A 15654-nucleotide genomic window follows, 5' to 3' on the forward strand; every position below is an offset into this window, starting at 1 on the left:
GGCGTTGGGAGAAGCGCGCGAGCTTTTATAGACCAAATACACCAACCGAGTAGAATCAAAGTCACGTGGAATATCACGATGCAGCATAAAAAGGGAAACGGTATTTAATGTCTTTGCGAATCATTGCAGAAGTAGAAAAACCCTGGTTACAGAAAGCCAAACGTCTGGAAATAAATCAAAACAGCTGTTGTGAATTCGTATTATTTAATTTCCCGGAAAACCAGCAACCATTTTTTTGGAAATGTCGCATATCAAAAACATAAATAATCAATAAACGAGTGTATATAAAAAATACTTACAAACTTTTGTCGTATGTTTTGTCGTATGTAATGTAATATTTAATTATTTAATTTTACATTTTTTTATTTACAATTAATACATACGTAAGTACGTTGCGTACGCACCTACATTGGCTGTAAAGATATTCGTTTTATTGATCTCTTTTTAATTTTTAACATTTGTTAATACGTTTAACAGCATAAGTTAGTTTTCACTGAAATATGAATGCCTTTATATTTAAGTATGGTATTATGAAAAACGAAAAGAGTTTTTTTTTACCGACGCCGGCAATATTAGAGTAATTAGATCCGCAATGTTTCCATGTCTGAAATAAGTATTAACTGAATATTTTCTACTAAACCTTTCTAGTTGTACCTACATATAATACAATTATTTCACATATTAAATAAGGAGACAAAATATGGGTAAGTCTATGTCTGGCCTTGCCCAAATTCGCAGTTAGAAGCCACACCTATGAGACAAATGAATCTTTCGCTTCATTAAACATAAATTATACATACATATATGGTACATATATATATATATATATATATATATATATATATATATATATATATATATATATATATATATATATATATATAATTTTTAAAAAATCGAGGTATTTTATACAAAATAAATATAAAGTTAGTTTCTGGGTTCTTGAACTTACTTGTAATGTATAGTGAATGAGATTATGGATTCTTTGGTTCTTATCAATGGCCTGGTGTTTTACGCTTATTACCCTTGACTGGAACTTGAAGCGTAAGATTCATAATCTCACCTGAAGGTAATGTACGATAAAGATAACATTGCGTTAGGAAAAAGCGATTGGGATTAAGAAATAATAAATTACAGAAATAAATAAATATGATACTATCTTTGTGAGATTTTTTCTGAATTTTCGTAGCCCAAAACTAAAAATAAAGTAAAACTCAGGCATGCAATATTTGCGTGCTTACATGGGGATTGTTCGTATAATACTTACCTAATTATTGCTACACACGAAATAGTTATCAGTACCAAAATATCTTCACCCAACCCTAATAATTTGATTCTTTACGGTGAAGGTGCGCCAATAAACAATAATAATAATTTAATCAATAAAATGCGAATTCATTATTCATTTGTAGTTTTTTTTAGTTAGTTAAAAACAAACAAAAGACTCATCCCAGTTTAAAAAAATTATTACAAATTAATTCTGAAAACTATGCACCAAGTTATTTATTTTCAGGATTTGGTTCAACGTTGAAATATTGTAGTAACATGAATGGTGATTCTACGTACAAAAATGTTACGAGAAATATATATATATATATATATATATATATATATATATATATATATATATATATATATATATATATATATATATATATATATATATATATATATATATATATATATATATATATATATATATATATATATATATTTACATTCTTCGTCTTTTAACCCTTATCTGCAACCAGTGGTGCATAGGGCGCTACATTGTGTCGCCACAGTGATATGTTGATGTTATATGAAGGCAAGGTGATCAGTACTGGGCTTCAGGTATCAGTCCCGGGTAATATTAAATAAATATCGAGTAAAAATTATTAACAATCTATATTTTGGCCAAACGCACTCAAATTAACATATATGGTACATATGTAAGTCATCATGTATCAAGGTATACGAGGTTTTATTTATAATTTATTTTATTTTATTTTTTCAAATCATATTACATACATAAGTCATGTATACATATAATATTCCCGATAAGTAATAAATATTTCTTATTTTGGGACATGGGCTTAAGGTTAACAAGACTGGAACACAAATAATAAAGTAACAAAAAAGATTTTTTATAACCAAAATTAATGCATGGAAAAATATAAAAACAATAAACAGGTATAATAAATAGGCATAAGAAGCATATTTAAAAGAAATAAATGAGAAACACATAAGGTAAGAAGCATATTTAAAATAAACAAATGAGAAAATATAATAAATGAGAAAATATCACAAATATAAAAAATGTAAGGTAAAAACAAAATAAGAAAATATGACTAATCACTTCATGTATATCTTTCCATAAAGTATCTTTTCAGATCATTTATTTTGGATCCTCGAATGGGTTCTATTTTATATGTCAGGCTGCTGACAATAATAATATGTACATTGTTCATCTCCGATATAAAATTGGGTATTTTTAAAAACAAAGCTGGATAGTGGGTTATTAAATACACGCATGATATCAATTACATATCTTCAACATGTCCATCCTTAAAGCCAGACAAATTCCACACAAATTAAATGAGTAAGTTCGTAACGCGAACGTGAGTCATGGTAAACTTGCATCGATTTCAAGTGCAATAAAAGCTTAGTCCATGTTTACGGTAGCGTTGTACGATAGGATGAATATTTTACGAATACAGTGTTGGTGTAAGTTTTCTGAAAAAATATGTAATAATATTTCAATACCGCAGTAGATAAGATAAAAACATTGAAAGTTTCATATAAAAATAAAATATTGTGGAAAGTGCAATTAAAAGTTTTTTTTACAATTAAAAACGCAATGCCTTCCTATGGGAAAACGAGTTGATAATTTAAATAAGTAATTCAATTATTGTACTTCCTCTCCTTTTTCTTCATATATATATATATATATATATATATATATATATATATATATATATATATATATATATATATATATATATATATATATGTATATATAAATATATATATAAATACATATATATATATATATATATATATATATTTATATATATATATATATATATATATATATATTTATATATATATATATATATATATATATATATATATATATATATATATATATATATATATATATATATATATATATATATATATATATATAAATATTTATGAAGAGAAAATTGGTACCAAATTTTCTTCGAATTAAATTTTAAAAAGTTAATTAACAATAAAAAAACTTTTATGAGTTTTTCATTTTACGCCCGCCTTTGTTTTGAAGCTGTAAAACAGCTGGAATTTTATGCATGACTTCTTGTGTTAAATTCTCGGCAAGACGAATATTCGTAATGAATGTTTTACATCTTATTATTTGTTTATAGCACAATATATTATAAATCAGATAAATTCACATAATAAATGCATTTTTAGTTTAGTAGACATAACGTACTTAACTTTTATTTTGAAGATATTTAACTTCTTTATCTATGAATATAAATAAAAATATAAATACTTATTTGTTATTTCAAAATCTTAAATCTCTTAAACTAACCCACCGATTGCTTTGAATTTAACGCAACGCTTAATTCGAATACTTGTGTGTTTTTGTATACACCTGTGGCAGGTAAAACATGTTTTTTTGAAAATATTTTTTAATAAATGGCAGTGCCATGTGTTGAACATAACAGTAACACACGCTTTGCTAAATATAGCTCATGGTAACAAGTGTGTTTCTTAACAACTACTGACAATTAGCATTTTCAAAGTTTTCGATTGTCTCATAAATTTGTAATACAAAATATGTATGTTCATTGCGTCACGAGCATTGTGAAATGAAACGTTAAAAATGTATTTTTTATATTTTATTTATTTTCTATTTAACCAGACTGAGGCACAGCAACGCCTTGCCGGATACAGCTAGTATTAAATAAAAATACTAAATAGTGATTTTCTCCATAAAGTGATTTCTTTGAATTATAATTATAATTTTAAAATTTAACTTTTAAAGAGGTTAATATAAATATTATACAAAAGAGATTTATCATGTTTTCATGTCATGTCAATCACTGATGTATATTATTCCAAAAATATCACCATTTGATGTAATTTGACTCCACTTGCAAGTTGGTCGTGTTGAATGACTTATTGTGTTTAAAATAGCAGCCATATTATTTTAATGGTTGCTCATAAGTGTTTGGTGGTAACGATATTGAGTCATAAGAATCGTTTTTGTGGAAATATACTCAAGGGGTATCGCAGCATAGAATTTTCATGTATGCTTATTTTACTATAAACAATTTGATAAAATATTCTAATAATTATTACAGATTACTGTAAGTTAAATTTCAAAAATGAAAGAGCTGTCAAAAATCATTTTTTACTATCGAATATCTTCAGATAACACTTTGAATAATGTATATAAATAAAAAATTAAAATGTTTGTTTGTTATAAATCATAAATCTCCTAATGTTACTCACCGATTGCTTTTATATGTAACTGTAAAAAGTAAAACACGCTTTTTTGAAAACACATTTTTGAAGAAATGACAGCGCCATCTGTTGAACATAACAGCAACACACGCTCATCGTTAAAAAAAGATCTAAATATCATCTAAATATTACTCATCATTGAAAATGGAAAGATGCTGTCAAATATGCAATGTTTTCGATTGTATTATTTCATTTTTATACCGCCGTAGTGTAGTGGTCAGCACGCTCGGCTACCGTTCTGGAGGTCCCGGACTTGATTCCCAGGGGGGTCAAATAAATAGATGTGATTTTTTCACTCTAATATTTATTAAATATTACCCTAGACTGGTACCTGAAGCGGAGGGCTAATCACACTTCCTTCATGGGTTAACGATCAAAATAACACTGCGTTTATACGATGCAGTGCCATATGCACCATTTGGGTGCGGATAAGGGTTTGAATGAATTATTATCTCGTAAATTTATAGTATTTTCGTAACTTCACAAGCATTATATTACTCGTGGCAATCACAGTACTTGTCAATCATGGGTAAAATGGTGAATGTTACACGTGTATGAAGTGATCACTTGAACCAGCCTATGACAGATCGTTAAACCTGTAAATGCCCAGACTTCCAAAATTTTCTTTATCTATATTGAGATTTTAATATATAGCAGAGACAAACCCAGAATTTGTGAACAAATATTTGTATACACTCTATATTTAAGTAGGTATCTACCTACTTAATTTTTGTTATTTGATAGACGCAGCTCAATCAGACATTAAATCGGAATAGAGTTACATCTTGACTATTGTTTAACTAACCGATGAGAGGAAGTCGTCATAATGATACCTTCTTGGTTGATTGACTGCAATGGAAGATTTGTCTTCGAAATGCTCCACTGAGCAGACCAGTCGAAATTTGTGGTAAGGGAGTGGATAGATCAAGGATGAACGGCAGTGAATAATTTATTTTTTAAAACGTGAATGTTTTTTTTTATGTCATAAACAATGAAATCCCTCTGATTATATTTTTCAATACATTGTATAATTTTTCAATTTATATCAATTTCAATTTATTTATTTTCAATTAACATTACAAACTAAAAAATTTAAAGCGTATACACTAAATGCATACAAAAATCGAAAATATGGAAGAACTATTGCTAAAGGTGTAGAAGAATCCCGCTTCGGAAAACTCCTTCAGACACATGGAACAGATCAATATCCAATGAGATATTGTTCAACATAGCGGTAGCTCTTCCTACAGGCATAACCATCGGCAGGTTGGTCTTGTATATAGGAATGTGAAACAATCTAGCCGACGCTGTCTTAGGTAACTATCGGGAACGTACAGACCAATGTTCCGGATAATTTCAGGATTATCGATCATACCGCGCAACAATCGATAAAAATGCGTAATCAATAATAAATATCCCAGCGCAGTAAAGTAATAACTGGTATAACCCTCAGTAATGAGGAGTAAGACGGAGAAGAATATAAATATCTATCGATTTTCACTTATTAAAGTTCTAAGTTATTTACCACTTTTTCTTAATATATTTTTTTGCATTTAAGAAACAGTGGTATTTACCATTTTTTTTTTTTAAGAAAAAGCGATGTTTCGCCAGATTTTCTTCCGTGTGGCGTTCTAGAGAATTTATTTTTATTTTTATTTTTTTTAATTATTTATATACATTTATTTAAATCACAATTTATACACATTTAGAACTTTTTTTTGCAGAGACCCACCAAGCCACCTTGTGTGTCTTGTCGGTGGAGTTCTTTTTTAATACTTTTTTATGGTTTTCAACGATTTTAACCTAATGTAGACACAAAAAAGAGAAAAAAATGCGAATATAAACATTTTAAATTTTTTATAAAATTAACTCTTGATCATTTACACATTCTTTTATTTTGCCTTTGTTCCATATTTTATTTTGACCTCTAACACCCGTCGGCAACAAATTAAAAATGTTCGGAACGATATATTGCAGTGTTCGACTCCCATATTTATTGTTAATTCTTGGGACTATCAAACCTTCGTTGTGTGTAAATAAAAGTTAGAAATATGTATTCCCATTAGTTGTCCATCAGTTGATGACACATATATAATGATCGCTGTCAATTGATCAACATTTTAAATATATGGTGTTAAATCTAGTGATAAGCTAAAATATTCGTGGATTAAATTTTTATGAAAAAATTAATGAGAAAAATATTACGGCTACCAATTTTGCGGCCTAAACTATAGGTTATTTAGCGTGTACGAAAATTTAGCACTGACCGTAAGTTTATACGGAGTTTGATAATAATGCGGAATGCATTGAAACACATGCCAAATTGGATAAATATATTGTAGTATTTTCCAAGTAACATTTATATATTTTTTCAATTTAATAAATGAGAGAAAAAGTTACGTAGTATTTGACATTCGTCTAAGTTTTATCCTGATGACTTCAGACGTAGACGGATATATTCTTTTAAAACTGAAAATTATAGAGAATCGCCCACGAGTGGTCGATTAACTGCAATCACATTGTCAATTTTGTACCCACGTCTAATCGTTTAATGTAAACGTGTTGTCTTTTAAGGAAGATCGGACTAGTAAATTACGCAATTTAAAACAATCAGCAATAATAGATTAATTGAACCAATAATTCAATTACATTTTATATCATTGACATCGGGGACGAATGAGAACGTACATAAGATGTAATTGGTAGATATTTATCCTCCAATATATTACTACATTAATCGCGTATAAATGATGTAAGTAGAAAATGTATCTTTTTTAAAAATAAGAAAAAAACGTGGTTACATAATGCGGTTTTTGATTCGATAATTAAAGGGTTATTGCGACAATCAGTGCACAAATTTGTTGTAGGCTATTTTTTTTACTATTGGGACCAACATATCGCTCACTCCTTTCAACAACGTCATATATCAAAAAAACTTGATTTTTCAGGCGATCGTTTTAAAAGTTTAAAAATATAATAAAAATAAATAGCGAGCCACTTATTGAACTTTTTACTGTGCAACAGATCTTATTAGGTAAAACCTGAATGTTTTTTTTCCATTTGAAAAATATTTAGTATATTTAAAAAAAATAATTAAACAATACCTTTTCTTCAATATGCAAAAACAACACTTTCTGCCCTGTAGCGGGTAAATATTAAGTTAAAAATATGCCGCTTTTGGTGGGATATAGTACATTATATGGGCATTCCGAAAACACGCACAACTGAAAATTAACGATTTTTGATATATGACGTTGTTGAAAGGAGTGAGCGATATGAGGACGAGATATATGGTATGTGTACCACGTACTTCCATATTCGACATTTATTTAATACTCGAAAACGACACATTTGATAAATCGAAATTTAAGTAAATATCTGATGATTTCAGACATCTTTATATCCGGTCTCGATTGACTAAGAGACCGTGAAAGATGTTTTCATATTGAGAGGCCCTCCAGATTTCGTTTCGTCAATTTTAGTGACTTGGATAATTTTAGCTTTGCTTCGGACATTTTCGAGTGTTAATTTGAAACCATTTTGTTTTAAACTGAAGTAAAACTTAATATGATTAAGGAAACACTTGTTTTTATACCACTTGAGTTTATTAATGACTACTTTCGGAAGCTAAACTTCCATCGTCAGGTCTGAATAATAACTAAATAAATAATAGCAAAAATTAGTCGAAAATGAATGTACTAGTTCCGAAGAAATACGTGGCAACGACTAATTTTTCAAATAACGTAATTCTCTCAAACTTATCTACGTCCTTTGATTCCAGCTGATATCTGTTATTTTGTATTAAAGCTGTCAATGTTTGATGTATTGAGAGAATAACATGTTTTTTTAGCATTTAATAGTGGGGAGGAATCGAAAAACGGTAAATAAATAGATTTAAATAAATGTTCAAAGTATTATTATTAACAGGTATTATTTACTATTTAACACGTCATAACCTTACATTTGACTTCTTCTAACCCTTATCCGCAACCAATGGTGTATAGGGCACTATATTGTATTGACACAATGTTATCTTGATCGTTACTTACATGAAGGCAAGGCGATTATTCCTGCGCTTCAGGGACCAGTCCAGGGTTATATTAATTAAATATTAAAGTGTAAAATTATTAATATTTATTTTTACCCCCCCTGCGAATCGAAACCAGCTCCTCCAGCGCGGTAGCTAAACACGCTGACCATTATACCACGGAGGCGGACGAAAATTTATAAATAGAATTTACATATTTTTATTTAACAAAAATTAAATCGCATATCATTGGCGATATGTCCTTATTTAGTAAAAACGAACACAATCAATTATTAAAATAATCTTTATTGAATAAATTATTTTCAAATAACACAATAATTTCATATGTACTTTTACATATAATGTAAATATCAGTAGGTCCAAAAAGAAAAAAATCCTTGACACATATTTGTGATTTTTTAGAGTACATTAGTTTTTTTTTAGATTTTTGAGGTAGTCAATAAAAATTACTAAAAATTATATTATTGCGTTTATTAATTTTGTTTGCATCAAAAAACTGGCAGTAAAAATCATTAATTTCTTTCTCCTGGAAATTTGACATTTTGGATAGTTGAATCTGTATCTGTATAAGCACCAAAGTATTTGACATTTTTTGTAATATTAAAAACAAAAAAAACAAGTGCCATATCGCTCACTCCTTTCAAGAACGTCATAAATCAAAAATCGTCAATTTTCAGTTGTGCATGTTTTCGGAATGCCCAGAAAGTGTACTATATCCCAGCAAAAGCGGCATATTTTTAACTTAATATTTACCCACTACAGGGCTGAAAATGTTGCTTTTGCATTTTGAAGAAAAGGTATTGTTCAATTATTTTTTTTAAATATACTAAATATTTTTCAAATGGAGAAAAAACCTTTTGGTTTTACCTAAAAAGATCTGTTGCACAGTAAAAAGTTCAGTAAGTGGCTTGATATTTATTTTTAATACATTGTGTTATATTTATAAACTTTGAAAACGTTCTCCTGAAAAATCAAGTTTTTTGTTTATGACGTTCTTGAAAGGAGTGAGCGATATGTGCTTATAATATATTTAGTATAGATATATAAATAAATACTCAATAAAAAAAAATGTATATCATCTGAACACAGAAATATATTAAGTCGCATTTGTTTTTATTCATGTATGTATTATGTTCTTTACGCTACTGATTTTGTAGTGCAGAAAATTTTAATTTTAAATAATAGCTGTTTAAACATTACAACACACAACCATTCAAAAGAATAAATGATTGAGGGAATTCACTTTTAAAAGTTTGTTGCCTCTCCTTTAAGATTTTCTTATAGGATAGTTCTGCATTCAGGTAACAAAAAGTCTAATTTCAAATAGCTAACGGATCATAAAGAAGTACCAATTCATTCTCAAGCTTTGGTAAAATAGGTATGAAATTTGATTGGTGTGTGTTTTTTGCTTTTTTCTTATCTTTGTTTTTCTTATATTTCACAGTTTTTCGTTTAACGGCTTTGTATTTAGGAGGATCACTACCAAATGATTTAATAGCTTCAAGGAAATCAGTTTCAGTTTTCATGTTTTTAATATTTTTCAGCATCGCCTTAACTGCCGGAGCAAATAAATTACTCTTACATTGGAGCCCATCATTTATCAATTTATAAAATTCAAGTAGATCACTTTGTTCTTGCTTTGTAAGTTTAAGAGATATATTTTCTGACATTGAACAGGAATTTGATTGATCCGAATTATAATCATCAAAGTGAATCGATGGAGATTCAGAATATGGTTCGTCTATTTCTAGTTTAGGGTCTATTCCGGTAGCAATTTTATACAACATGTCCTTGAAGTTTTGCGGAACGTCATCAATTTCTGAAATATCAATCTGATTTATAACACCGCATAGATGTTTGCACACTTTACCCATTCTACCTAATTCACACGAACAAATGCAATGTTTTACATCTACCATATACTTGACACTATAATCTGATTCACTAGGAACAAAGTAACAGCTTTTATCAATTTCACTCCTTTCTATTGTACTAGGATTAATAATACAAGTCGGGGGAATATATTTGAATAATAACTTCTTGACAACTTTACCTTCAGTAAATTCCAGTAGCCTTCTACGGACGTACAATTCAAAATGAACAATAATAAAATCTACAAGCTGAGTCAAATTATAACGCCTTATTCTTTGAAGAATACATTCCTTCATTATATTAAAAGTGGTCTCGATAAAGCAATCATTGTTTCCACTGATCGGAATATTACAGCGAAATGCTGAAGACCACAAACTCCGATTAGGCCACATATTATTAAGGTAAGTCACGAGTTTTGGTATAGTAGAATGATATTTAGAAACTAACAAAGTGTACATTTCAAAAAGGTCTTTTTCATTTTTGCAGTAAATAAGATGTTTGATCGAGTAGTAGACTTCTTCGCGCATCGCTTTAGGGACATTTTGAAAACAGTTTAGCCATTTCCATATCGTTTTGAGAATGCGAAGTTGGCAAAGCAGAATTTTAGATTTGGGAAAATGCGATTTGATTGGCGTTTGTTCATTAGCATCGTCATCAGACATGAATATAAAAGGATAGCCCTGTCTGAAAAAGGACTGATCTGGAGGAAAACATTGTATCAGAGCTGAAAACGCAGCATGCAGTACATCCATACTGTCTCCATTAGTAACTATGCATCCTAAAGGTACAGACCCAGATGGGGTAGGGGAAGTAAGAAAATATATTTTATGTCCTTGTTTCTCAGTACTTCCCGTGGTTTCAATCATCACAACTTGAGAACTGTGAGGAAGTAACTGATGAGCTCTTGTCATTATTGGACTACAAATTGCTACAAAAGTACTGTTTCCTATGTTCCCCATTTTAGATTTGCCAACTTTGTTGGAAGAATTAAAATTATCAATCAAATTTTTGATGCTAGGATTTGAAAATTTAATATCGTTGACACCAGAAACTCCAAAAGCTTGAGAGAACAAATATTTAACTTGAGAATGAGTCGGAATGTAGAATCCATCTTCAGCCATATCGTAGAAGTTGTCATCATTATTTAAAAACAACTCCAGTTTAATACTTTCTAAGGCAGATGTGGGTGTATGTCCTTTCCTAAATAATTCCAATATCTTTTCTTTGATTTCATTTCCCAGTGGTCTGAAGCGTAGGACAGCGGATGTGTTTAGAGGATGATTGTGAACAAATTTTAGTTTTACAAAACAAGGCCAATCCGTCTGCGAAGGATCCCAAATTTTCAGTCTTTTAGATTTAGAATTTTTTAAATGCCTGAAAAAAAAAGAGTTGAATCTTGTAAATGTTAACACGGTTCCATTCTTCTTCCTTTTATATGGCTTTTCACCCTTCTAGAGTGTTCTAGCCAGTATCGAGTTATTTTTTATTTACACTTTCTTTTTACATTTGAATTTAAAATATTAGTATTCCTGTTAGTGGAGTTAGTTTTGTTAGAAATATTAGTTGATTTAGTGAGTTATTTTACATTTATCATACAACTTTACAAATTTATACAATAAATTTTTTGAAATTTAAAGATTATTTAATATACAAGTTTGTAAGGGGATATTAATAAGGTTGAGATGTTAGTGGGAAATGGAATGTTAATGCTGGATAGGTCTGAAAGGAAGCTCGAGTAGCCGTCATTTAACAGGCACCCAAAGAACATGTGATCTAGGTCCTCTTCTTCAAGACGACATTCACAAATGGTAATATCCTGGACATGTATTCTAAACAAGTGAGCACTGCAGCAGCAGTGATTTATCCGCATTCTGCATATAGATGTTGTCTCGAACTTGTTAAAAGTTATCAGGGTTTCTCAGATACTGAGGGCGCTTGTCCACTACCTGGAATTTTACCGCCCGGCAGTCTGGTTTTGAAAAATGAAAGCGATTACGACAGTATAGCATGATTGAATTTACGCGCAACGTGTTCATGCACCGATCAAGAGCACCAAACCGAAAAAATATGGACAAAACATGCCAATCCAAGCTAATCGTCGTTTTAAAACGTTAACGGTCGTGCCGGACGGTAATATTCCGTGTAATTCCGTGTAGTAGACGAACGCCCTGAGGGAGATATAAAATGGTTCCCTTTAATATAAATATGAGATGAAAATGACAATATATTCAACTTACCTTTTTATTGTGATAATCATATTTGATGGGCAACCAGTATGCTTAGACAAGTAATGTTTCTTCCTTAATTTATTTGTTTTATGATTATGATTAACGTTATGCTGACATTTCATAGCAATTTTATACACATTACATCTTCCTGATGCCGGATATGTTCTTTGTATTCTCCATGTTGTGAGTGTACATTCACTAAGCTTTGCTATCCATTCCTGAAATAAACATGGACAGTTTCTACAGTGATTCTTATAAAATTCAGTGTTCTCTCTGATTTCTGTTGTACCAGAGTAAAATGTCCCAAATCACGGTATATTTTGATGGGTACTGCAGACTAAACGTTATCATTCAAATGTGTGAAAAAAAACTTTTCCTGTTGAAATTAATTACATGAATAAATATATTCATGCTTACCTTTACGTCATCTTCATTGTGAATATTTTTTATGTTTACTGTACAGTTAAAATCAGATTCATTTGTATATTGTAGATCGCCAACAAAAATATAATCATAACCAAACGGAAGATTGAACTGAATATTTTCTACGTCTGAGTTGAATGTGGAATCCATTGCAGACTGATATAAATCATGAATTATTTCACAAAGTAATTATTTAAATATTCTGACATTGCGCTAAGCGACCCTTCATTATCTTTTGTTGACGCTATTTTGTTCTGACGTTTTGTATTGATAGGTATTATTTAGGATTCTGTCAAAATTTGAGGTTGTGTTCAGAAACGTCAATTAACTATCGCATGATTCTTGGTGACAATGGAATGGGAGATCGTTGATTTTTTTAAACACGTAATATGTTATATCATTAAACAGAGTCTAATTGTCAAGCTGACAGTATTAACCGAAGAAATTTAATCTAAACCATATTAAACGCCAACGTTGGCTTATTTATTTTAAATTCATATACAGACAAAAGTACATAGGCGGGCTTTTTGCTAAGAAGCGATTTCTCCAACCAACCTAAATATTTTTTCTGCTCTAAAATCGAAATAAATCAAGAGGTTAGGAGTAAAATTAATTTAGTTGGAGACACTTTTATATGTGTTTTGATATACTTTTTTGACGGATGCACATTGTATTTAAGTACGCCACGGCGCCTGTTTATTACTTGTTATCTTTGTAGGTACGTTATATATCTTCTTCCCTTATCCGCACCCTAATGGTGCATAGGGCACTGCATTATATAAACGCAGTGTTATCTTGATCATTAACACATGAAAGAAAGGTGATCAGCCCTCCTCTTCAAGTTCCCGTCCAAGGTAATATTGAATAAATATTAGAGTGAAAAAATCACTTTTATTTATTTGACACTCCCCTAGGAATCGAACCCAGTGCCTCCAGAATAGAAGCCAAGCGTACTGACCATTTCATTATGGAGGCGGATGAAAGTGGAGGGGGGGGGGCTTATATATTACTATCCATATATTCTTAAATCAGTAATTCATATTACTATTTATGGGAAAGTGTATAAATGTTTGTAAAAAAATCATTAAATTGAATTGTACAATGTAAGATTATATTCAAATCAAAAGTTAAAAATTGCGTTGAAATGGTAGAATAATTGTAGTTCAGGAATAAAACCTGTTAAACATGGGATTTTAGCAAAATAAGGGAAAGCGGTTTTCTAAAAGTATGCATTGTCGATCCATAATCAATGTGACTAAATGAACGGTACTTAAAATGCAAAGAGATAAGTAGGTACGTTTAAAAAAATCATAATAATAATAGACAACTTCCAAAATCAACAAACAAAAAATAGCTATGAAATATAAACCAGCTGTTTTTGACAGCCGATTTGGATAAATTGGATCTGATCCGAACCTAACCTGCAATCCAAACCTATGAACGATAGGCCTGTGTTATTGTTTCTATACATTTATTCATTCTGTGATTGTTTCTATAGTGACACAAATATTTTGTTTGATCAATATGATCTCTATAAAATGTATGCGTTTGATGTACAATCCGCGAATGTTAACTTTGCGGTATTTGTGTCCTAGGAGTTCGAACGCTTTTAAGGGATTCATTTTTCCCATAAACACTTTAAAACCGGCAGAATTGTGCTTTCCAAACAGGGCGAGTATTTCCAGAAAATATTCTTCGGATTCAAACTTTCAGATTGACGCATATAAATTTGAGGAAGTCTGTGACGAGACTTTGGAATCGCTCTGTGAATATTTTGAAGAACTCGTCGAAAAAAGTAGTCATTTGAAAGGTGCTGATGTTTTATATGGGGTATGTGATTTTGTTTTCAATGCGTAATCTTCATATTTCGCTCACTCCTTTCAACAACATCAAATATCAAAAAACTTGATTTTTCAGGAGATCGTTTTTAAAGTTTAAGAATATAATAAAATGTATTAAAAATAAATATCAAGCCACTTATTGAACTCTTTACTGTGCAACAGATCTTTTAAGGTAAAACCTGCATGTTTTTTCTCCATTTGAAAAATAATAAGTAGGGATATTAAAAAAAATAATTAAACAATACCTTTTCTTCAAAATACAAAAACAACATTTTCTGCCCTGTAGCGGGTAAATATTAAGTTAAAAATATGCTGCTTTTGCTGGGATATAGTACATTCTCTGGGCATTCCGAAAACATGCACAGCTGAAAATTGGCGATTTTTGATATAAGACGTTGAAAGGAGTGAGCGATAAGTTAAAATCATTATCTTATGTTGAGGTACCAATGAAAATCTTAATTTAATATTTCTATTGTTTTCAGGACGGTGTTTTAACAATTTCATTTGGCGATCCTTACGGCACTTATGTAATAAACCGTCAAACTCCCAACAGACAAATTTGGCTGAGTTCACCTGTATCGGGACCAAAGCGATACGATTTTGTCAGTGACGGCTACTGGATTTACAAACACGATGGAATGTCTTTACATCAACTATTACAAACTGAAATAAACAAGATAGTCAATAATTCTGCTGATTTCTCTAAGTGCCTATATAGCCACATATAAATTGGACTCTATTTAAGTTA

General features: G+C 30.1%; 2 protein-coding genes across 2 annotated transcripts; one reads left to right on the plus strand and one right to left on the minus strand.

Moving 5' to 3' along the window:
* Positions 1-9359: 9359 nt before the first annotated feature.
* LOC148308790 (uncharacterized) lies at positions 9360-13321 on the minus strand. Its single transcript, XM_088261163.1, has 3 exons — positions 13060-13321; positions 12652-12860; positions 9360-11788 (listed from the first exon to the last, which is right to left on the minus strand). The coding sequence occupies exons 1-3, from the start codon at positions 13213-13215 to the stop codon at positions 9862-9864; spliced, it is 2292 nt and encodes a 763-aa protein (XP_088117289.1). The 5' UTR covers positions 13216-13321; the 3' UTR covers positions 9360-9861.
* A 1120-nt stretch (positions 13322-14441) lies between these two features.
* Positions 14442-15634, plus strand: fh (frataxin). The gene is made up of 2 exons (XM_088261161.1): positions 14442-14895; positions 15389-15634. The coding sequence occupies exons 1-2, from the start codon at positions 14590-14592 to the stop codon at positions 15632-15634; spliced, it is 552 nt and encodes a 183-aa protein (XP_088117287.1). The 5' UTR covers positions 14442-14589.
* The last annotated feature ends 20 nt before the right edge of the window (positions 15635-15654 follow it).

This window comes from Brachycentrus maculatus, unplaced genomic scaffold (genome assembly GCF_059751285.1).
Source record: "Brachycentrus maculatus isolate JH-2025_06_01 unplaced genomic scaffold, ASM5975128v1 h1tg000148l, whole genome shotgun sequence".
Classification (NCBI taxonomy): Eukaryota; Metazoa; Arthropoda; class Insecta; order Trichoptera; family Brachycentridae; genus Brachycentrus; species Brachycentrus maculatus.

What these genes read in the sequence shown, in the direction of transcription:
- LOC148308790 (XM_088261163.1), bottom strand. Translation starts at nt 13,215, where the DNA reads ATGGATTCCACATTCAACTCAGACGTAGAAAATATTCAGTTCAATCTT. An exon ending in ACAATGAAGATGACGTAAAG is followed by an intron (nt 12,861 to 13,059) that starts GTAAGCATGAAT and finishes TGTTTATTTCAG; the next exon opens with GAATGGATAGCAAAGCTTAG. An exon ending in ATGATTATCACAATAAAAAG is followed by an intron (nt 11,789 to 12,651) that starts GTAAGTTGAATA and finishes TTTTTTTTTCAG; the next exon opens with GCATTTAAAAAATTCTAAAT.
- fh (XM_088261161.1), top strand. Translation starts at nt 14,590, where the DNA reads ATGATCTCTATAAAATGTATGCGTTTGATGTACAATCCGCGAATGTTA. An exon ending in GTGCTGATGTTTTATATGGG is followed by an intron (nt 14,896 to 15,388) that starts GTATGTGATTTT and finishes TATTGTTTTCAG; the next exon opens with GACGGTGTTTTAACAATTTC.